The following is a 24,998-nucleotide window of genomic DNA, read 5'->3' as shown; positions in this document are numbered from 1 at the left end:
GCCGACTGCCCCAGCCCCCGCGCCCCTCCACTGCAGGTCTCGGCGGAGCCAAAGCCGCTTCCAGGTGCAGCGATGCGCACGGGCGGGAAGGGCGCGTCAACAAGCCACCACGGCGATTTGCAGCAAGATTAGGGTCTGGGAGTGAAGAGACAGAAAGAGGCCGAAATAAACGACCCAGGACCCCTCCCGCTGCGGAGCGCGCGGGCCGGGGATGGTGTCGGACACGCCCCGCGGATCCCACGCGTCCAATCACCGACGAGCAGCCTCGGCCCGTAGGAAACACCCCTTGTGCTTTAAAGGCCCCACAACTTCTTCCTCTGAGAGGCTCGGGACCGCGGCGCGCATTGGCGCATGCGCAGGCCCCAGGCCCCGCCCCTCGCCTCTGACGCCCGGGTTTCCCACGACCAACATGGCGGCTCCCTGTGTGTCCTGCTGCGGCGCGCTGTGCTACCGCCTCTTTATCGGGAGTAGGGTTACCCTCGCCCCCAGGCAAGGCTTCTGGAAAACTGCGGCCGCTGAGTTTCAGAGAGGTGCTGGATCCCAGGTAAGGCGTTGGGAGAACTGGGAGCGGTGGTCCCGGTAGCGTGGGGAGGTGAAGCCGGCGCCTGGTGTGCTTCTGGTCGGGACCCTGGAGGCTTGAGGTTGGGGGTGCGGAGGTGGGTGCTGGCTTGCAGCTGCCGCTCTGAGATTTGCTTCTGGTTCTTGCGGAGTGTCATGAGAGCAAGTTACCTGCAGGCGAGGCGGAGCGACCCCTGACTCGACTGGGGCTGCGGGGCTAAGGGATCAGTGCCTAAATAGTGGGCTGTTGGGTCCGGTCCTTCGGGCGTGCCCGGGACCCGAACACTAGAGCGGAACGGGGATTGGAGAGAATGCTGTTAAAAAAATGCCTTTGCATCTGGGCGTTTTCTGTTTTAATTTCCTCTGAGAGACCACAGTTGGTACACTCCCCTTAATCCTGAGGGCAGTGGCCAGCCAAGACGCTCCCTCGCCAGTTAACGGACATGGGATCTCAGGAGGAGGAAGAGATTTGAGAAGCAAGACAGTGAGTTTCATTTGGGGGTATAATTGCGTTCAAGGCATCTGTGGGATCTCCAATTGGAGATTCCCAGTAGACCAGTAAATCGACAGGAAGATAATTGACTTGGAAGTCCTCTGTTACCTTGTAGGTGGTTGGTGAGTCCTTGGAAATGGATTGGACCAGTTTGGGAGAGGGCACTGAGTGAGGAGTAGGCAGAGGAGTAGAGCTTTGATGGACAAACAGGTCAAAGGTCAGGCCCCAAGAGATTGAGAATAAGCTGCGCAGGACAGGGGAGAACCACATATTTGTCATGGAGAACAGGACAGTGTTTCCTGGATGGAGAGTGATAACCAGTACCAGCTATTGCATAGAAGTAAGCTACTGTGTTCTAAAAACTATACTGAATCTTTTTTTTCCTTTAAATTTGAGTTGTAAAGAGACAGAAAGGGCTCCGTCCCCCAGCTCATTCTCTAAATGTCTGCAGTGACCCCAGCTGGGACAAAAGCCTGTGGGCAGGAACTGACAAGTATCCCACATAGGTAGCAGGGGCCCAGCGCTTTGAGCCAGTGCCTGCTGCCTCCCATGGTGAACACAGCAGAAACTGGATTCTGGAGGAGATGCAGGACTTGGGCCGAGGTGCGCCTGTGTGGGGTGCAGGTGTCCCTACTGCTTGGTCAAATGCCTCCCCCCAGAATACCATCTTTTTCAGTGTGCTTTTTTTTTTTTTAGGTTTTAACTTAAATCAACCAATCCATCCATTCTTTTATCTGTCAAACATTTGGGTTTGTTTGCTGGAAAATGTGCTGGAAGTTCTTATTTCATTTACATGAAAGGCAGATGGACAGAAAGAGAGACAGATCTTCCATCTACTGGTTGACTCCACAAATGGCTACAACAGTTAAACCTAGGCCCAGCAGAAGCCAGGAGCCTGGAACCCCATCCAGGTCTCCCATGTCGCTGGCAGGGGTCCAGGTACTTGGGCCATCTTGTGTTGCTTTCGTAGGCACATTAGCAGGGAGCTGTATTGAAAGCAGAGTAACTGGGACTAGAACCTGCATTCAGATTTGGGGTGCTGCCTTGCACTGGCGTCTTAACCTGCTGTGCCACAAGGCTGTCCCAGCTTTTTTCTTGTCTTTTCTTCTTAAAATTGTGCATCTTTTTGAGTATATCTTTTCTGTGTACATATAATTATATGAAAGGGCCTGTAGAATGCAGAATATTTTTATTGTTGACAATTCATGCAGAGGTAGAGGAGGCTAATTTTCCCTCCCCTGAACTTCAAGCGTACATAGCTAACCTTCATTGCCTTTCTGCATGTTTTTATCATTATATGCAAACCTACATGAACATATGCTGATGCAGACCTTGATACAAAGCTGTGATGGCTCCAGCAATTGGGTTCCTGCCACCCATGTGAGAGTCCTAAATTGAATTCCTGGGCTGCTGGTTCGGGGCCCAGCCCATTCCTGACCATTGTGAGCATTTGGGGAGTGAACCAACAGATAGAAATATGCACCCTCTCTCTCTGGCCCTAACTTCTTGCTTTGTCTCTCTGCCTCTCAGATCAATCAATTTTAAAAAAATGGAATATATTGGATTGCATTCTACTTTTTGCTCTTCCAGCTTACATATATCGTAGAAATACTTCCAAGTCACTTAATGTGTGTCTAAAGCATTTTTAAATTGCCCAATATTTTGTGGCATGAATATATCACAATTAATATAACAGGTGATGGGCATTTGCTCCATGTAGATTTCTTTCCATGAAGAGTGTTGCAGTAAACATCCTGGTCCAGTTCTTAGGAGCTGATGCTTTTATTTCTGTGGGAGAGATTTCCACTTGGGAAGTTACTGCTGCCAAGATGCATATATCCTGAATTTTAATAGAAATTTCCATATAGTTTTTTGAAAAGACTAAAGCAGTTCATCTTTCATCATTGATGTATGATGATTTCCTCCTTTCTACTACATTAGGTTTTATTTGTTATTACTGCAATAAGATGGATAAAGAATGATTTCTTCTTGTTAAATTTTTAAAAAAGATTTATTTAATTTAAAGAATTGCAGAGACAGAGCGAGATCTTCTATTCGCTGGTTCATTCCCCAGATGGCCACAATATCCAGGGCTGAGCCAGACCAGAGCCAGGAGCTTCATCCAGGACTCCCATGTGGGTGCCGGGGCCCAAACACTTGGACCAGCCTCTTCCGCTTTTCCCAGGCCACTGGCAGGGAGCTGGATTGGAAGTGGAGCAGCCAGGATACAAACTGGCGCCCATATGGGATACTGGCATCGCAGGTGGTAGTTTTACTCACTACACCAGCTCCTTGGTGGTTTAATTTTCATCTGTTTGGCCACTCTTGATATACAGTCTTTGCCTTCATATAGCAAATGCTCACTGAGCCCTTGAGCCAGGCACAGTGAAGTAAACAATTTATTAGCAAGTAAACAAGTACCAGACAGTAGCAAGTAAACAAGTACCAGACCCTTAGCATGGGCAAGGGATGGTCCTGAGACGGTTGAAGCCCCAAATTCCTGATCCCACCGCAGCATACTCAGTTGACCACATGAAGCACAACTCAGATGTGACTGGAACACATACCTGGCCCCTTTAGATCCTTAGGGATTCCATGTATAAAGTGTTTTTCTTTTTTCTGGCACAGAGCTTGTCTGCATGAAATATTAATGTTTTCTTTGCTTCCATCTCTAACAACAGTAGTTATGTTTTTCTCTTGGGGACCTATGTTTTGAAAAACAAATTTAATCACTTCTTGAGTGATTAGCATTCTGTGTCTGTCTTGTCTTCCCCCTCAAATTTGCGTCATGACCCCTTAATTAAGAAACATCTTCAGAGGTTGCAAACAGCTTGAAAGGAGTGGGGAGAATAGAATAATAATAAAAAGTGTATCTCATGCAGGGTGAGTATTGTTGCATTTTCTCTATGTGAGTAAATGTGAACCAGGTGTTGGTATAACCAGTAGATATTACTGTGGGTCACAGTAACACAGTTAAAACAAAAAGCTTCAGAAGTACTAATGCACAAGGAAGAAGCTGCAAGTTGTGTTCAGCTACAACTCCTGGGCCTGCTGCCCTTACTAGCAGACTTCCTCCTGCATACCAGTCTTGCATGGTTCGTATTAATGCCTCAGAACCACTGCAGATATCTGAGTGTTTCAACTTTGAGGAAGGGAGGACAAGCTTAGCGAATGGCCACACTTTCGGATTGTATATCCATGAGTATCCGAGACCTACAGTGTGCCAGGAACTATACAGAGGTTACTATCCAAGAGCACCAAATACAATGTCTAATTCAGACCTGAGTTGTAGAGGATAGGTTGGTGGATACTTGCAGTCTCCCAGAGGAGGCAATAGTAAAAGCAGTTAGGAATTATATAATAAAGGAAGTACTTGGTTCTGGGACATAAACGTATAAATATGAACAGAGCAATCGTGGATTCTGGCAGCAAAAGATAATTGATACTAGCATAGGATTTTGGTGAGAAGATGGTGAAGGATGGGATTGGAAAGTTCAGCAAGTGTCAGAGAATGACCTGCTTTTGCTATACTAAGGTACTTTAAGTTTCTACCTGTCACAACTAAAAATAGTGTTGGTGTGATGATGAGCACTTGACAGTTCCCTTTCATGGTGTATTATAGAGGTTACCCATGACTTGCTGAATCCTCTACTGATATAGATAATTTAATATAGGAATGCAAATTTAGCTTTATCTGATATTTATGATTTTTTAAATGTATTAATTTGAAGGCAGAGGAGAGAGAGGGAGATCTCTCATCTGCTGTTTCATTACCCAAGTACTGGCAACTGATGGGGCTGAGCAGGGGGGAAGCCAGGAGCCATGAACACAATATGAGTCTTCTGCTAGGGTGGCAGGGATTCAGCTACTTGAGCCATCACTTGCTGCCTTCCACAGTGCACATTAGCAGGAGCTGGAATTCGGAGTGGAGCCAGGACTTGGACCCAAGCACTCCAGTGTGGAATGTAGGCGTCTTAACCACTAGGCCAAATTTTTGAATATAACTTTTTAAAAAAGATTTATTTATTTATTTGAAAGGCAGAGTTACAGAGAGGCAGAGAGAGAGAGAGAGAGAGAGAGGTCTTCCATTTGCTGGTTCATTCCCCAGATGACCACAACGGCCGGAGCTGGGCCAATCCGAAGCCAGGAGTTTCTTCCAGGTCTCCCACGTGGGTGCAGGTGCCCAAGGACTTGGGCCATCTTCCACTGCTTTCTCAGGCCACAGCAGAGAACTGGATCAGAAATAGAGCAGCCAGGACCTGAACCAGCGCCCATGTGGGATGCCAGCACTACAGGCAGTGGCTTTACCTGCTACATCACAGCTCTGGCCTCTGAATATAATGTTTTAAATCTCAGTTTATTAGCAGTAGAAAACAAAACCCTGGGGCCAGCGCTGTGGCTTAGTGGGTAGTGTCTCATATAGGCACCGGTTCAAGTTCCAGCTGCCCCTCTTCCAATGCAGCTTTCTACTATGGCCTGGGAAAGCAGTGGAAGGTGGCCCAAGTCCTTGGGCCCCTGCACCCTCGTGGGAGACCAGGAGGAAGCTCCTGGCTCCTGGCTTTGGATCAGCCCAGTTCTAGCCATTGCAGCCATTTGGGGAGTGAACCAGTGGATGGAAGACCTCTCCTCTCTGTGTCTGTAACTCTACCTCTCAAATAAATAAATCTATATATATATATATATATATATAGATTTTTTTTTTTTTGGACAGGCAGAGTTAGTGAGAGAGAGAGAGCGAGAAAAGGTCTTCCTTCCATTGGTTCACCCCCAAATGGCCGATACGGTCAGCGCGCTGCGCCAATCTGAAACCAGGAGCCAGGTACTTCTTCCTGGTCTCCCATGCGGGTGCAGGGCCCAAAGACTTGGGTCATCCTCCACTGCACTCCCGGGCCACAGCAGAGAGCTGGACTGGAAGAGGAGCAACCAGGACAGAATCCGGCGCCCCAATCGGGACTAGAACCCGGGGTGCCGGCACCGCAGGTGGAGGATTAGCTTAGTGAGCTGTGGCACCAGCCTATACTTTGTTTTTTTTTTTTTTAAGGGTGGAATTTAGGATGTTCCTCATTGCTTTAGATATGGAAAGAATCTGTAAATGAAAATGTGCATTTTCTGTGGCAGATATTTGGCACAGCTATTAAGATGCCCTTGTCCCATATCTGTGTGCCTGATTTTGAGTCCTGGCTTTGCTCCCTATTACAGGTTCCTGCTAATGTGCTCAAGAAGTTAGGTCCCTGCCACCCGCATGGGTGACCCAGATAGAGTTCCTGGCTCCTGGCTTTGGCCTGTCGCAGCTCTGGCCATTGTGAGCACCTGAGGAGAGACCACCTGCCTGTCTGCCTTCAAATGAAGTAAACAAATAGCAGTTTATAAATATCTTTCTTAAAGAGAGCTTGGTAATAGATGCTACCATCTTTCCCGTCTATCTTTTCATGGTAAAATAACTAAACTTTCTTGTATTATGCTTTACTGATATAATTAGGGTGATGGATGTTATTAGCTGTTGATTGCTGCATAACCAGTTACCACAGAACTTAGCAGCTTACCACAGCAGGCATCTGTTAGAACACAATGACTGTGGGTCAAAGTTCGAGGCCCACCTCTGCTCAGGGTCTCCCATTAGGCAGCAGTCCCGGTATTGCTGGGGCTACAGTCACCCCAGTGCTCAACCTGGGGGAATCGGCTTCGAGGCTCACTCAGTGTGGTGATGAGTGAGACTTAGATACTCCCAAGGCTGTTGGGTAGAGGGCCCCAGTTCTTTCTGGCTGCTGGCCAGAGCCCTCACGCAGTCCTGGCCATGTGGGCCTCTCTGTAGGGCAGCCTGTCACATCTACACCTGACTTCCAACCAGTTGGTCAGGAGACGGTGAGCAAAGGACAGAATCTGCATCACAGAGGTAGCCTCCCATCGTTTTAATTGAGTTCTGCTCATCAGAAGCAAGTCACTTGCTCCTCCCTGCACTCAAAGGAGGAGGAGATTGTACGAGGGCACGTACATCAGGAGGCAGGGTCCCCAGGACCCATTTGGAAGAGGCCTGTAACAGTGGAAGACCCACATATACTTCTTATTGTTATTGTCTGAGTGTCTCTTAGTGTCTTCTTTTTCTTTCTTTCTTTTTAAAGATTTATTTAGTTATTTGAAAGTCATAGAAGAGAGAGGGAGAGACAGAGATCTTCTATCTGCTTGTTCACTCCTCAAAATGGCTGCAACAGCCAGGACTGGGCCAGGCAGAAGTAAGAGCCAGGAGCTTCATCCATGTCTCCCACATGGGTGGCAGAGGCCCAAGCACTTGGGCCATCTTGCTCTGCTTTTCCCAGGCCCATTAGTGGAGAGCTGAATTGGAAGTGGAGCAGCCGAGTCTTGAACCAGCACTGTGTGGGATGCCAGTGTATCAGGCAGCAGTTTTAACCACAACACTGGCCCCTGGTGTCTCCTTTTCAGACAGTTGGTTTGTAAACCTCCTGTGAAGAAAAAGAATGTAACCTTGGTTTCCTAGCTACAGTGACTAGCAGGGTGACTACAGATAGCACATATATGCTTGCTGTTTGTTTCTTGAATCAAATGTATGAAGTTCTTATGTATGGGCATATATGTGTGCATGTGAACACCTGCCACATTATTCTTTTTGCTATATAGAGCTGTCATCATCAAACTGCATCTTTACCATGTTCCATGTTTCCTCATCTCATTATGGCAGAATTCTCATATTAACACGAATCAATTCTGCTTTATAATTATTGGTAAATTGGTTAAGATGCCTGCATCCCATAGCAGAGTACCTGGGTTCAAGTCCTGGCTCTGATTGCAGTTCCATCTTCCTGCAAATGCACACCTTAGGAAATGATGGCTCAAGTTGAGTTCATGCCACCTCCATAGGAGTCCTGGGTCAAGTTCCTGCATCCAGCTTTCGTCTGGCCCATGCCCTACTGCTGTGGCATTTGAGGAGTGAACCAGTAGATGGGAGGTCTTTCTCTTTTCTCTCCAATAAATTAATAAATAAGTTAATTGATTGAAAAAATTTAGTGCAGAGCCAGGCCTATAGTACAGTCATACACTATTTAACAGCAAGGATGTATTATGTGACTATCATAGAGTACCTACACAAACCTACATGGCATAGCCTGTTACACTCCCACACTATACGTATAGTCTATTTTTAAATTTGTTATTTCATTTTATTTCAGTTTACTTTTTAAATCTTTTGTTACACACACACAAATACACACACACACACAAGCAAGTTTGGGCCTCCAAGATATCAGGATCATTAGTATCACTGACTTCCACCTCCACATCTTGTCCCACTGGAAGGTCTTCAAGGGCAGTAACATGTACAGAGCTGTCATGTCTTAGGATAGCAATGCCTTCTGGGATACCTGCTGAAGGACCTGCTTAAGGCGGTTTTACAATGTATTTATTTATATATCTTTTGGTAAGAAATAGTACACTCTGAATAATAAAACATACAGTTAGGCACTAACAGTCATTTGTTATCAGTATCAGGCATTATGTGCTATACATAATTTATGTGTTTCACATTTATATGACTGGCAGCACAGTATGTTTCTTTACATCTGCATCACACAAAAACTTGAGTAATGCATTGAGCTCCAGTGTTATGATGGCTAAGCCTCTAGGTGATGGCAATTTTGAGCTGTATCATACCCTCAGGGAACCACTGCTGTATATGTGGTCCAACATTAACCAAAACGTCAATATGTGGTACACAACTATAGTTGCTCCAATTTTCTTAAACTTGTAAAATATTTTTTAGAATTTTCTTTTTAAAAATTTCAGGCATATACAAAAATAGAATATAATGAACCCCATGAACCAGCTTCAACTGTTACTAACATTGTGTCAGTCTTGTTTCATCTCTCCCTCTTCTTCACCCCCCCTTAATGTAGTCTCAAACATTCTGTTATTTTATTTATAGATATTTGAATAAAGGTCTTTTACATTTAAAAAAGGTTTTTAAATATAGTTTCCATGCCCCTACCATATCTAACAGGATGAACTGAAGTTTCTTGATATCTTAAGGTCTTAATCTGTTACCCATTCCATGTTCAGATTTCCCTGGTTGTCCTAAATCACTTCATAAAGTCGGTTTGCTTCAGTCAGGATCAAAGAAGCTTCATAAGATTATATTTGTTTGGTAAATGTATTAAGTCTCTTAATTTTTAAGTTTGTGGAATGAATATAAATGATGAGTTTTGTGTGTGTGATGTAATGGATTTCCTTGTTTATTTATCCTAGCACCCATTTCCCAATGTCACAGCACCCCAGTTTCCTCAGGAGGAATTCTTTCCTGTTGGCTATAGTCTAAAAGAACTATAACCAGGCATCCAGGCAGGGGATGCACTGTTAGATATCCGCCCCCGCCCAAGCCTCCTTGAGATCCTGAGCATAGAGCCAAGGCAGTCGGAATTCCTTTTTCTCAGTGGCTACATTCAACTTGCCGTAGATCATTGGGATTCGTACATTTTAGCTTCCACACATTCCTTGGACCTTGCTTGCTTTCAAATGTGGTTTTGTGGATTACTAATAACCTTCTAAGAAACGGTCCTTTTGCTTAAGTAAATCAAGTCAGCTTCTTTTGCTTATATGCAGAGATCTCTATTTGATGTGAGTATAAAACTATTCAAAAAGGTTAACTTTCTTGGAGTCCTTATATTGTTTCTTTCTACCCACATTTTCTCTAGATCCATTTTTTAATTCCTTGAGGTATGCAATTTTTGCCTTTTCACATTAGCAACTCGTCTTTGTTCCATTTTTATTCAGTTAAACTAAAAGGATACTCCTTCTTAATACCACTGTAGTACCTTTAAAGTGGTGTGTGATGCTGGCATTTGGCCAAATTTGGGACATCACTACTGTGTCAGGATGTGTCTGCTTCTTTGGCAGTCTGCTTGATTGAAATTGTAATTGTCTGACCCGCTGATTACGCTATCCCATAAACAGAAAATCTAGGGAACGTTTTCTCATCATAGCTTTTCAGTTGGAAATAGAACCCAAGGAAATTTTGGGAGGAATTGTTCTTAATACTGGCAAAGCAGATTCCTCCAGGAATTTTTAGTTTTTAAGATCTGATTTTTTCACACTCTCAACTTCACCTTAATGGATTGATTGTACAATGAATAATGAAATCCTTTGGATTTAAATTTTTTGTATGATTTTTCACTGCCGAGATAATTCAGAACATGTAATACATATATTCAGTAGCCTGGTATTGATGCTGTGATCATTTTGTAAATTTGGTACATATTTTCAGAATATCATATTTTTAAGTAATATGGTAAAGTGTCTGAAAAGGATCCTAAAGAGATTTTTATGAAAAATATCAAATTAAGAATTTTTTTAAAAAAGATTTATTTACTTATTTGAAAGGCAGCATTTACAGAGAGAGGAGAGATCTGGGAGAAGGAGAGGCCACAATGGTTAGAGCTGGGCTGGTCTGAATCCAGGAGCTTCTTCTGGATCTCCCACATGGGTGCAGGGCCCAAGGACTTGGGCCATCCTCTGCTGTTCCTCCCAGGCACATCAGAAGGGAGCTGGATTGGAAGTGGAGCAGCTGGGACTCAAACCAGTGCATTGGGGATATTTTAAAGCCATTTATAATGAATAGCAATACAAATGTTTATATATATATGCTTAAACTCCATGTCTATTTTTTTTTTAAGATTCATCTGTTTATTTGAAAGACAGAGTTACACAGAGAGAGAAGGAGAGGCAGAGAGAAAGACAGACAGACACAGAGGGGTCTAACATCTGCTGGTTCACTCCCCAGTTGGCTGCAATGGCCAGAGCTGCGCTAATCCAAAGCCAGGAGCCTGAAGCTTCTTCCAGGTTTCCCATGTGGGTGCAGGGGCTCAAGCACTTGGGCCATCCTCTGCTGCTTTCCCAGGCCAGAGAGCTGGATTGGAAGTGGAGCAGCCAAGACTCAAACCAGCACCCATATGGGATGCTGGCAGTGCAGGCAGTGGCCTAACCCACTATGCCACAGCACCAGCCCCTCCATGTCTATTAAAACTAGGAAAGACACACCCCTATTTCATAAACTGGAAAATATGGGCTGGCACAAAACTCCAGTTGTTTTTTTTTGTTGTTGTTGTTGTTTGTTTTTTTTTTGTTTTTTTTTTGTTTTGTTTTTTGTTTTTTTTTTAAATTAGAGAGAGAGAGAAAGATATCAGTCCATCTGTTGATTCACTCTCCAGATGCCCACAACAGCACTGGGTCAAGCCAAACCCAGGAACTGGGAACTTAGTCCAGGCCTCCCACAGGAGTGGTAAGAACTGAATTCCTTGAGTCATGATCTACTGCCTCATAGGGTCTGCATTAGTGGGAGTTGAAGTCAGGAGCTGGAGATGGATCTGGAACACACACTCCACTGTGGGCTGCAGGCATCATAACTGGCACAGACTAGGCTAAATGCCCACCCCGGAAACAACACGTTAAGTCAAGGGAAGAGAAGAGGCGTCAAGACACTGATCAACTCTTGCTTGAGAACGTGCGGAAATTGTAGGGTCAGACGACAAAAAGGAACAGTGTGGAAGAGATGGATGAGGAGATGAAAGGCTATTTATTCAGCAAAATGAAGGGATTATTTTAATACAACTTCTCACTGATGAGGACATTTAAAAAAATGGATGAAGGGACAATAGAGTAAGACAAGATGGAATTGAAGAAACTGTTGGAGCAAGAATTTTGAAATTAAACCAGCAATAGAGAAAGCTAAAAATTTAGAGTAGCTGCAGTAAGCAGAACTCACTGCAGAAAAAGCAAAAAGAAAAAAAGAAACATGGAGTAAAAATGGTAAAATTATACAGAATGTAGAAACAAAGGACAAGTCTTAAGACTGAGAAGCTGACTTAGATGGGGAACTGAAGACCTGATCGTTGCCATGACTGAAGAGGAGAGCAGAAGAGTTAGGTGAGAACTCAGCAGACGCTGTTTCTGAAGTTGATTCAACTGCTCAGAGACATTTCAGTAGCAACTGGTAAAGTAAGCAGACTACTGTCCAAATTGCTAGGTCAAAAGGCAAAAAGCCCACAAATTTTTCTTTTCTGTAGAGCAAGAGAAAAAAAAAAATAGGAAGCATGAAACATGTAAAGATAAAATAAGATGAATGAGAATACAAAATAGCTATTAAAACCTATGTTAGTGAGATATTCTCATCTATTAATAAAAGCAATGGAAGGTGGCCCAAGTTTTTGAGCTCCTGTCACCCACGTGGGAGACCGGAAGAAGCTCCTGGCTCTAGGCTTCAGCTTGGCGTAGCACTGGGCATTGTGGCCGTCTGGGGAGTTTACTACAGGATGGAAGATTCTCTCCCTCTCTCTCTCTGTAAATCTGACTTTCTAAAATAAAGAAAGGAAAATCCTAAAATAACCTATAATTTAAATGAAAAAGATTATCAGTGATAGCTCAGGATAATATAAATGGGAGGTTGAAATGTTTGTAATATTATGATCCAACAAAATTGAATTCAAGATGAAATTATTACATGGGTATGAAAGACCATAATACTGAAAAGTACAATCTACCTTAAGAAGTAACTCTCAGAAACGAATTAGTTCATTAAATATACCACTGATATATATAAAGGAAATCTGTAAAAAGATAATTGACAAAATATAGAAAGATTGTATACATGTTGATTCATATTTCTTTGGTATTATTCTCCTAGCTCACATTCAGTAGGAATAGATACCTAAAATTTTTTCTAATTTTTCTTTCAGTTTTTCTGTTGATGTTTTGGAATCACTGTATCATTACTCTTTGACTATGAAGTATTCAGTCCATCAAACTTACCAGCCTCTGCTCTTAGTTGATTGTCCACCTCATCTTTCACCAAGAAAATAGTGGTCATAGGACAAGTAACCTCATCAATAAGCTGATTTGTTTCTTAGTAGAAGAGAGACATCTTACTCTAACACTAAGGACTGCCATTTGCACTGCTGTGAGGATGCCAGCATCCTATCTCGTGAGGATATGAACAGACCTGTACGCAGAACCAAGTCGTCATTCCCAGAGGAGAACTCACTGCTTTCCTCCCTGGTCTTGCTTTTCATTGAGAATTCCTTCCTTCAGTGCACAGAGCCACATTCACTAAGAGGCTCATTTCTCCTGAGGCCTGAGACTGGGTATTGGTGGAAGTATAGTGGAACCAATCTCAAAATGTATTGTCTGCATTTTGTTTGAATTGCAGGTTCACCTGTTTCCTGAGTAGATTGTTGTATTTATAAAACCAGCAATGTAATCTTTTTGACTGTGAAACATTTGGGAGAATTACCTCTGTGCTGTGACTGCCACTTTTTGGTCCCAATTTTCTGTGTGTACCACCCACGATCCTTGCATCATAACAGTGTTTTCTCTTCACTTTGAATATGGGAAGCAACAATCTACATTGCTCAGAGACATGGACTCATTAAAATAAATAATAAATAAATAACCCTGGAAAACAGTGAAAACATAGATCGTGAAACTCCCAGGGTAGGGATTTGATTTGGTGCTGGTGATGTTTGGCTGGGTGGACAGGGGCAGTGCAGTGTAAAGCCTGGATATGTTTATAGACCAGGTTACCCACACAAAAGCACGGCACAGTCATGAGTTTACTCATTGATAGTGACACCATGAAGCACTGTAAGAACATAACATTGTTGCTGACTAAATATGTTTAAGAAGGAGAGGGACTGGCATTGTGACGTAGTGAGATAAGCTGCCTCCTGCAGCACCAGCATCCTATGTGGGCACTGGTTCATGTCTGGCTGCTCCAATTTCTATCCAGCTCCCTGCTAATGTGCCTAGGAAAGCAGCAGAAGATGGCCCAGGTGCTTGGGCCCCTGCACCCACATGGGAGACTTGGAAGAAGCTCCTGGCTCCTCATGTTGGCCTGGCCCAGATCTGGCGGTTGTGGTCAATTGGGGACTGAATCAGTGGATGGAAGGCCTCTCTGTCTTTCCCTCTGTCTCTGTAACTCTGCCTTTCAAAGAAATAACATAAATCTTTAATAACTAAATTCAAGAAGAAACTCCTCTGTGCTCTTCTGAGGAAAAACGAACTGTAAAGTTTCATGGAATTGTAAATTGCCCTTTTGTTACCCATTAAAGAGTGAGGAAGAACCTATTTTCTTTGCCTTAATTTAGAAGAGTTTAAGGACACTTCTTTTCACCGTTATTGGAAATTATATGTGTCCTGTGTTTTTCAGGTATTTTCTGTCGTAACTATAATGACACATTACTGTAGAACCAGCTGAATCGAGGACTGTAGGGGAGGGCATGGACGGGAAGGAGGGCGGGTGCGGTGGCTGATGGATCTGTGAGAGGTTTTTATGTTTATGGAAAGAGAAACAAGCGGATTGTAGCTTTAAGGTCTCAGTATTGCTTTATGAGTGTCTAGAATTGTTGGGGCAGGGGTGACGTTTGAGAACCTCAAGCTCGCAATGTTAAGGAAGGCCTGGGAGGGTATGGCCAGCTTCTGAATGCAGCTGAATGTCGTTGGCAAATATTTTCCAGATTCTTCTGTACCACTTAATGAAGGTGAAACATTAATGCCTCAGGGAAATTTTAGTGCTGCAGCATAAAAGGACCAACAGCAGCAAGTGTGATGTGATCACTCGTGTTTTAAAAGGATGTGAAAGCTGCTGTTTCTGCAGTTAGCATGTTGAACCAATTTAACAATAAGAACTCTGCTTAATGTCTGCTGAAGCCGCTTCCTCATTGAATCAGTGCAGTGGGAAGCCTGTGGAATAGTCTCAAGCTAATTAGCGGTGTCAGGACGTTTAAAGACAGGCTGTATTTTTACCCTCACACAAGGTGAGTCCCTGCAGTCTAAGGGTACTGTTCCCAAGTGCATGCCCGTTTACTGCCATGTCTTCTGCTTGCTGGTTTCTGGCTGTGTGTGTATTTGTGCTTTCTTAACAAGTGACATTTTACTCTTCATTCTGTGTGTAAAATACCATGACTCATTGACATTAACCAATCAGTATCCAGTATGTTTGATTATAATAAAGAGCACACAACTTGTAGGGTTTTTAAAATTTTTTTTTTTTAGAAAAACTTATTTGTTTGAAATGTGGAGAGGCAAAGAGAGATCCCATCCACCTGATCTCTCCCCTGATGCCTACAATGGCTGGGGTGGGAGCCAGGAGCCAGGAGCTCAGTCCAGGTCTCTCTAGGAGCTCAGTTACTTGAGCATCGCTGCTATCTCCCAGGGTCTGAAATAGTAAGAAGATGGATTCGGAAGCTGGAGCTAGGTATCAAAGCCAGGTACCCTGAGATCGGAAGTGGACGTTTTAACTGGCATCTTAACTGCTATGTCAAATGCCTGCCCTATTTTTGTTTTTAATGCCAGTATTTTACTTTGTAAACAAGGTTTTGAATAAGGATCAATTTCTAACAACTTTTTAGGGGTACTTTTTGTTTCCAGCCTCCTGTCATCTGAGTATCATAATGAAGAAAAACAACTGCTTGAATGTCCTTTTTTACTGAGAGATGACCACCCATAAAATCATTGTTTAATTTCAGATATTTTCTTTTCTCTATGTATTTCCTGCCAGCTGTTGAAGCCCATACATACCACAGTTGTAACGACAAAGAAAAATGTTCCAGTCTCAAGACATGAAACTTACACAGAGGAGTTTATTAAAAAGCAGATTGAAGAGTTCAACATAGGAAAGAGACATCTAGCCAACATGATGGGAGAAGACCCAGAAACTTTTACCCAAGAGGACATCGATGTGAGTATAGCTACTCTGGTGGAAAGTGATTGCTGTAGAGTTTCAGATATTGAAAGCGCTTTTTGGTGTGAGCCCTTAGCTTTGTGTAGATTTTAACCGAACTGTCAGAATAAGGAGAAGTGCCACTATACACTCCAGGCTGAAGCCTGATGTCAAAGACCAATGTCAAGTCTATTTGAAGCATTACAAAGTACGATGAGTTCAAACATTTTTTAAATTATTTTTTATTTAATTTGAAAGAGTTAGAGAGAGAGAGGTCTTCCATCCAAGGCTGGCTCAGGCAAAAGCCAGGGGCCAGGAGCTTCTTCCAGATCTCAGATGTAAGTATGGGGGCCCAAGGATTTGGGCCGCGTTCTGCTGCTTTCCCAGGCTCATTAACAGGGAACTGGATCAGAAGTGAAGCAGCTGGGACTTGAACCGGCACCCTTATGGGATGCCAGCACTGCAGACAATATACTTCATCTACGATGCCACAGTACTTGCCCCAAGTTTAAAATATGAGTTAGAAACGAATACTTTTCTTTTTTCAAGTTCATAGATACCAGTTTGAATGCTTATACATTGTTTGAAAATGTTTATCCTGTTGTTTAGTCTCAGATTAAACTTTCTTACAAAGTGATAGTAATGAAAATAGAGTCAAGTTTATAGTAAACCTCACAAGTAAAAGTTGGTCCAGTATTTTGTTATCCGCTTAAACATATTTTGAATTTTCAAAATGAGGGCCTAAGTTTGAGAGTTTGAGTCAGAATTCTACTTCTGTTGCACTCTTGAATTATCACATTTCTGATAAACATAATAATGGTCAATAATACTTCTATGCTAAAGATGTAAGGGTAACTAGCTGAGAAACTTAAATTTTAATGATTTTGAAGCTTGTTCTTTTTTTTCTGAAGATTTATTATTTGAAAGGCAGAGCTACAGAGAGAGACAGATCTTCCATCCACTGGTTCACTCCCCAAGTGGCTGCAACAGTCAGAGCTGGGCCGATCCAAAGCCAGGAGCCAAGAACTTCTTATGGGTCTCCCACACGGGTGCAGGGGCCCTTCTGCTTTCCCAGGTGCATTAGCAGGGAGCTAAATCTGAAGAGGGGCAGCCGGGCCTCAAACCAGCATCCATATGCGATGCTGGTGCCACAAGCAGCAGCTTTCCCCACTATACCATAGCACTTGCCTCAAAGCTTGTTCTAATCTTTAAAAACGTTTGACATCCTGTGATTTTAGATTTAACTGAAGGCAAGCATCTTTGTATAGATACACCATTTTTATATGCTTTTAAATACAGTAATGCATCAGTTAATCACAGTATTAAGTTCTCAGAAATGTGGTGATAGTTGATTTTGACATTTTGTGAACATCAGGTTGTACTTACACAAACTAAGATGGCTATACTTTCACTAGTTGATTTCTTACAGTATATATGGTCCATCACTGACTGAGCAACTTAGGCAGCCTGTAACCACAAGGTCATCTGTTGGTATTCATGAGGAATACCTTCCAGGACCCCCTTGGATACCAAATCCACAGATACTCAGGTCTTTTATAAAAATGGCTTGGTAGTTACGTATAACCTAAGCATATCTTCCTTCTATTACTTCAAATCATTTCTAGATTACTTACAGTACCTAATACAACATAAATGCTGTACAAATAGTTGTAATTAATAAACTGTTGTTTATGAAATAATGACATGAAAAAGAATCTGCATTGCATTCAGTATATACACAGTATTTTTTTCAAATATTTTCTTTTCTTTCTTTTTTTTGTAATGTAGCAAGGTTTTATTGGGGAAAGGGCATGTGTCAGAATGGAAGAGAGAGTGCCCAGTTACTCAGACTGGGGGAAAGCAAGGTTACCTCTTAAGTGGAGCAAATGCACGTGGCAGGCCAGGTGGGCGGCTCATGGAGAGCGGAGAGGTGAGAATGCGTGTCTTTGTTCAGACCAAGGGAAGGATCGAGTTTGTTCCCACTGTTTCTCTTACCTCCTCCCCCTTCTCCTGCAGGACAAAGGATTTGCTGAGTATAAATTAGGAAATACCTTCCCCGGTTTGTTATCTGACTGGGGAGCCCACCTGGTGCCAGGCCTAGGGTGCCTGCCTTGGAGGAAGGATGTAAGGCCTTGTTGCTCAGTGTTAGGAGGCCAGGTAACCCGTTAGTCTTGGGGAGAGAGAATTCCCCTTGAGGGAAGGTCTGGGACCACCTGGAAAGTTATCAGGGTCTGTGCAGAGCTTTGAAGTGTAAATACTGGGCTATTTCCAAAGTGAGCTTCTGTAGATGTGCCCTTGAATTTCTCTCAGACCCCTCGCACACACATAGGCTAATTTCTGACATCCTCCTTAATATTTCTCCCCTCAAAAGAAAATATCCATAATCTTATGGGGGATAAATGGATGAAGATTCATCTTCTGTACTTGTTTCAGAGCTGACAAATGGGTGTAGAGGTGGATATGGGTGTTTTTCTCTTGCTGTCTGTCCTACGGTGTTTGAGGGTGGCCTTGGAAAGCATTGGTCTAGAGGACTGGTCATCTTGTCAAGGGGTAGGCTGTCAGCCCTGTTTCATAAGCGCCTGGACCTGGATGGACCTGGATGGCTTGTCTTCTGTTAGAGACAGAACAGACAAGGATATTAAAACACAACAGACTACAGAGAAGCAGAAAGAATGTGGGTGCTGTGTCACCAAGGAGAGGCGATGACCAGAATTTCCATGACCAGATGTTAGGCCAGATACTTTAGCCTTGTCTGACCTGGTCCTGGAGTCGTCTGGCCTTGTACAAGAGAGCGTGAACATGATTTTGTCCCCATCTGCTTTGACCCTAGTCTGGGGGCACTTTCTTGGGCAGCAGTTAGCAGGTCTAGGGCCTGCCTGCTGTGAAAGACTGAGTTTAGCAATCCTTTTGTGAGAGCCCTGGTTGTGGCAGCTTTTCAGTGGATGAAAGCTGTGCTTTGTTTGTTTGTTTTTCCCAAAGGAGGGGGCTCTGCTTTGGCTCCCTGTTGAGAGCCTTGCTATTCCCTGTATCAAGGAATCTGTAACCTATTAGGGAAATGCTGAGACTGTCTTAAGGTTGCAGAAGTAGGAATTTGTTGTGTGGCCTGTATCTTTTCTGGGGCTGGTTTTCTCTACCCAGGGTGAGGATAAGGGTTAAATAATGAACTTTATGTCAGATTGGCTATGCTTTTTTTTTTTTTTTTTTTTCTGGTTGCTTGGTAGCTACCTTTTGCTGGGAAGTTAAGCTAATGCACAGACCAACATCTCAAGTTGAGAAAGAAAACAGACTAATAAAATCTATATTCTGGGTTATTTTGCACCCCCCTCAAGAGGTAGGTCTTTTAAGTCCTCTGTGAGGGCCTGTCCAAATAGATGCAGGACTATCTAAGTTAGCTGTTACTCTAAGCCCTTTTTTAGGAACTGGCAGGAAGGGCTTTTTAGGCTTAATAATACTTGGATAGATAGGCTTTAAGATTTGGCCACAGGTATGTGTGAGACCCAGACCCATTCATAGGGTGCTGGAGGAGACATAAGAGAGGTATGAACCTCCTTAAGGAAGGCGCCCTGTTGATTCCCCTTACATGGCTGGACTAGGAGGAGAGCTGAATAGGAGGCTAGTGCAGATAGGCAATTTAAGTTTCCCTGACTGACCCTCGGCCGTCTCCTCAATAGCAATGGTTAGGTTGGAAGCTGGGCAGAGCTAAGGGCTTTTTAGCTCGGGGCCCATAGGGTCTGCGGTTCTGACCCAGGAATCCTTCAATACCCAGGGCAATTCTATTTCCAGTAGCCTTGCTCTTGGCAGAGCTGACAGAAGCCAGTTTCTGTCACAACAGCTGCATGCCCAATGCCCTGGCTCCTTATATCAAAAGCAGGTGCCATTTTGAGTGGACTGGCCTTGTTAGGTCTCCTTGATGGTAGATCACTGTGTAAAGCAGCTATTAATTGGCATGTTGCCTATCCTTACAGTATTCCTTCTGCCTAGCTCTCTCCTCTTTGTCCTGGTCTCTGATAAAGTAAACCATGGAAGCAGTCTTTATGATGTCAGTCAAGGGGGTGCTCAACCCATTCCTGATTTTTGAAGATTTATTTTAATATCATCAAGGTGAGCTAAGAAGCTATGGTGATGGCAAATAAGACCAGTGTCTGCAAATAGTGAAGGATAGAATTAAAAGGGAGAGAATGATCCTGCGGGGGAAGCAGGACACACAGCAGACTCATAGAATGGCAAACGCCCTAAACAGCACTCCAGCCTCAGAATCAACCCTTGGGGCATTCTGATCTGGCTAAAAGGTCCATGAGAGTCTCACAGGCATGGAAAGCCAAGACACGGTGGCAAAAACAACCTAAATGAAAGATCTTGGTGAACGAGACCCCAGTGGAAGGAACGGGCCATCAAGGAGGGAGACGCCTTTCTCCGAAGGGAGGAAGGAACCTCCACTGTGATATGGCCCTGACTAAACAAGTTCAGAGTTGGTGAACTCAAGGGGCTTCCATAGCCTTGACAGCTCATGGCAAGAGCCTTGGGTGATTACTGATGTCACAAACAAGATTGTCAATAGTTAAATCAACAATAGGAGTCACTGGGCACGTGCTCCCCAAGTAGGATCTCTGTCCTTGTGTGTTTTACTATGAGAGTTAAAGACAACACTACTAGTTGAACAGTACTCTATATCCTGTGTGGTTGTGTGGGTGCAGTCTGTTGAAATCTTTGCTTAGTTGATTTTACTAAGTTTATTAACTTTACTAAGTTGATCTTCTGTATATGAAGGTAATTGAAAATGAAACTTGATGAAGGGCGGGATAGGAGAGGGAGTGGGAGAGGGGAGGGGAGGGAGGGAGATGGGGGGGAAGCCACAACAATGCAAAAATTGCACTTTGTAAATTCACATTTATTAAATAAAAAGAAAAAAAAAGAAGCTATGGTGATGGACAAATTCCGACACTTAGTATTTCCCTCTGAGTTAAAACAGTGCCCATGAGTAGAAGTATGGCCTTTCATGTCTATGTTTTGAGGTCATCAGTACAACTTTTTATCTCCCCCTCAATTTAGTTTAAAAGGGGAGTTCTGCTCATTTACTGTGCACACAGAAAAATAAATCTAGCTGCAAAATCATTTCATAGTTTAATTTCTCATTTTCTGGCTATATTATTTGGTCCTCTATATTGTGGCTAGGCATTATTACAGAAAAAAGTCATCCCTTTTATAAGTTCTGGGGATCAAACCATACATCACAGTGGAGAGTCCTATGGAAGAATGAACTTCCCTTCTGGAAGAGAAAAGAGGAGAAATGAGGCAGCAGGTCGGGCCTCCCTGATCACTTAACCTGACTTTTTTTTTTTTTTTACAAAAAGATTTATTTTATTCATTTGAAAGATAGAGTTACAGGGAGAGATAGACAGAGAGAGAGGTCTTCCATCTGTTGGTTCACTCCCCAGATGGCCACAACGGCCAGAGCTAGCTGATCTGAAGTCAGGAGCCAGGAGCTTCTCGGGTCTCCCATGGGGTGCAGGGGCCCAAGGACTCGGGCCATCTTCTACTGTTATCCCAGGCCATAGCAGAGAGCTGGATTGGAAGAGGAGCAGCCGGGACTAGACTCGGTGCCCATAAGGGATGCTGGCACTTCATGCCAGGGCTTTAACCCGCTGCACCACAGCGCCGGCTCCAGCCTGACTTGGGCTTTCAGATTTAACTGGTGTTCAAGCAGTGCTTGCTGCATAGCCTGGCTTACAGGAGAAGTTGTGGCAGATGTCTCTGCCATCCTTAGGCTTCCGGATATTTACCATGTAGCCAGTGGGTTATGGGCCTGGGTTGCCAGATATAACTAGTGTTAACCTTGTAACCTGTAAGTTTATACTAGAACTTACCATGTACCTCAAAAGTGAGTTTTTGGATTTATGTAGTAAGTTCTTTGGGCTTCCAGACTTTCACCGTGAGGCCTTTGGATACTGGAGCTTTCTTGGGCTCCTGGAACCCAGTTCTCTAGTATCTGCTGCAAAACCATTTCAGTCATCTCTAAGTCTCTTTTGGAACATTTTTTCTCTCTTGCCTGGACCTCTGTTTGATTCACATTTTGAACTAGCAATGCCTGGTTATTTAGTGTTAGCTGTGTGGAGACTTCGTCAGTCCCCCTTTAATAATCTGGCTTCCGAGCCAGACTGGAGCAGCTGGAAAGAAACATGCTTATAACTACAGTTTAGCATCATTTCACATCCTGGTAACACTTTTAATCCAAGTAGCCTAATTGGTTATTATCTCTGCAAGATGAGAGATCTATCTCTTGACATTTCCAGGGGTCCATCTGGAAATATCAAAGTCCAGAGAACTCAGAACTTTTATTTTCATGAAGTCTGTTAAAAATTCCAAGAGAACTTAAAGTAGCTGATCAAAACGGAATTCCTTAAGCTTGTGAAATGATATCCATACATTTAGTCAGGGTGATTTTAACAATTTTAATCATAGTGATAACGTGACCCAATATTTTTAACCAAATAGATATTTAAAAATAACTTTTAAGACTTCATGCCTTTCAACAATCAGAACTTAACACACAGTAGAGGACACATCAGATTACTTCAACAGAACACTGTCTCTTGGTCTTCAAATAATTCAGAAAAATACCTTAAATATAAGAGTTAGCTCATGAAATCACTGCATAATTTGAAATAACAGAGTCAGAAAAGAGCTTATAGAACCTAACTCTAAAATGGCACAGAGTAACCAATTAAACAGAAACTGTTAAAAGGAGATGTTACAGTTTTTGCAAAACCAGATTTTAAGATTTAGGATTGAGACCATTTCCAGATATTTACTAACATTAATATACATTTTTCAAAACCTTTGTTGCTGTAATAAAAGATCATTCTTCAATCTTCGGTCACTGTAACTTTGGTATTAACATTCAACTTGTAAAAAAATCTGTAAACAGTATTTTAAAATCGTAAACTTTTTCCAAGATTTATTTCTCATCAAACTTTTTGTGACTCACAAATTTTGCAACTTAAACATTTAGTTACCTTCAAGCAGTCTTGAATTGATATGCATGGACAACTTATAAGCATATATGTTAACAAACCCAAATAGTCTCCCTTATAGAATTTAAGATGCTAAAAGTACATACATTACCTTTTTCCAAGTTTTATTTAGAAACGATGCCTAGATTACTTAAGACACTGAAATATTAATGAATACCACACAATAATTGGAATTATTTTTAAGGTCAAAATTACACTTACTTGTTTTTAAGTAGCTGATAAGGATAACACCTCCTGAACAGTAAACACAGACACCTGTGTATGTTAACAACTTTGAAAATATCTTCATCCTTTTTTTTCCCCAAAGAAAACTTTTTATAAGTACAAGTTTAGGAATATAATGATTCTTCTCAACCTACCCACCCTCCCACCCAATGCCTCCTCCCTCTCCCATTCCAAGTCCCATTCTCCATTAAGGTTCATTTTTCAATTAACTTTATACACAGAAGACCAATTCTATACTAAGTAAAGATTTCAGCAATTTGCACACATGTGCATAAAAAAAAAAAAACTGAGAGCAAGTTTTACAGTTAATTCTCACAATACAACTCATTGAGGGCAGAGGTCCTGCATGGGAAGTAAGTACACGGTGACTCCTGTTGTTTATTTAACAATTAACACTCTTATGTATGATGTCAGTGATCACTCAAGGCTCTTGACATGAGCTGCCAAGATATGGAAGCCTTCTGAATCCACAATTTCCATTAATATATAGACAAGGCCATAGCAAACTGGAAGTTCTCTCCTCCCTTCAGAGAAAAGTACATGCTTCTTTGATGGCCACTTCTTTTCACTGGGATCTCACTCACATATATCCTTCATGTAAGACTTTTTTTTGACAAAAATGTCTTGGCTTTCCATGCCTGAAATGCTCTCATGGACTTTTCAACCAGACCAGAATGCCTTAAGGGCTAACTGTGGTCAGAGTGCTATTTAGAGTGATTGTCATTCTATGAGTCACTGTGTGGACTGCTTCCCATGTTGATACATTCTCTCCTTTATAATTCTATTATTATTACTAGACACTTGATCTTATTTATATGATCCCCTTAACACTTAATCCTATCTTTGTGATCACTTTAACACTTAATATGATCACTTTAACACTTAAGATGGTATTTTTACCACCCAGTTTAATGGGATTTGGGGTCCCATGGAAAGTTTTTAAACTGTACCCTTAGAAGTAAATCCGTAGGAATGTATACAGAACTATGCAGTTTTACAGTTATAAACATTCTTCTCCTTTTCTTATCCCAATTCTTATTTTTTACTGAGATCTATTTTCAGTTGACTTTATAGACATATGACTAACTCTGTGTTAAATAAAGAGTTCAACAAATAGTATGAAGAAGATAAAAACAAAAAAAACTATTCCTCAACAGTCAAGGGCTGTCAAATCATTGCTTCTTAAAGTGTCAATATCACTTCTACAGATTTCCTTTTAAGTGCTCTATTAGTTGTCACAAATCAGGAAGAACATATGGTATTTGTCCTTTGGGACTGGCTTATTTCACTAAGTAAGATGTTTTCCAGATTCACCTCTTTTGTTGCAAAAGATTAGATTTTTTTACCGCTTGTGTAGTATTCCATAGAGTACATATCCCATAATTTCTTTATGCTGCCTTCAGTTGATGGGCATTTAGGTTGATTCCATGTCTTAGCTATTGTGAATTGAGCTGCAATAAACATGGGAGTGAAGATAACTCTTTTATTTACTGATTTCATTTCCCTTGGGTAAATTCTGAGGAGTGGGATGGCTGGATCACATTGTAGGTCTGTATTCAGATTTCTGAGGGATCTCCAAACTGTCTTCTGTGGTGCTTTAACAGTTTACATTCCCACCAACAATGGATTAGGATACCTTTTCCTCACATCCTTGCCAGCATTTGTTGCTTGTTGATTTCTGTATGAAAGCCATTCTGACTGGGGTAAGGTGAAACCTCATTGTGGTTTTGAATTGCATTTCCCTGACAGCTAGTGATCCTGATAGTATTTCATTTGTCTGTTGGCCATTTGGATTTCCTCTTTCGAAAAATGCCTGTTGAAGTCTTTTGTACATTTCTTTGGGTTGTTTTGTTGTTGTGGAGTTTCTTGATCTCTATATATTCTGGTTATTAATCTTTTATCAGTTGCATAATTTAAAATAATTTATAATAATTTTCTCCCAGTCTGTCAGTTGCCTCTTCACTTTCCTGAGTGT

At 42.4% G+C, this 24,998-nt stretch overlaps 1 protein-coding gene across 1 annotated transcript in view; it reads left to right on the top strand.

Annotated features, from left to right (window-relative positions):
• Window positions 1-391: 391 nt before the first annotated feature.
• Window positions 392-24,998, top strand: part of MRPS9 (mitochondrial ribosomal protein S9) — an 83,019-nt gene continuing 58,412 nt past the window's right edge. The window contains exons 1-2 of the mRNA XM_002709815.6: window positions 392-544; window positions 15,606-15,785. Coding sequence (XP_002709861.3) covers window positions 410-544; window positions 15,606-15,785 — 315 coding nt within the window. The 5' untranslated portion in view covers window positions 392-409. The remainder of the gene's footprint in view (window positions 545-15,605; window positions 15,786-24,998) is intronic.

This window comes from Oryctolagus cuniculus, chromosome 2 (genome assembly GCF_051225735.1).
Source record: "Oryctolagus cuniculus isolate XC-2025 breed Fujian yellow rabbit chromosome 2, ASM5122573v1, whole genome shotgun sequence".
Taxonomy (NCBI): Eukaryota; Metazoa; Chordata; class Mammalia; order Lagomorpha; family Leporidae; genus Oryctolagus; species Oryctolagus cuniculus.
Note: the sequence above shows the minus strand (reverse complement) of the source record. Positions and strands in the feature narration are given on the sequence as shown.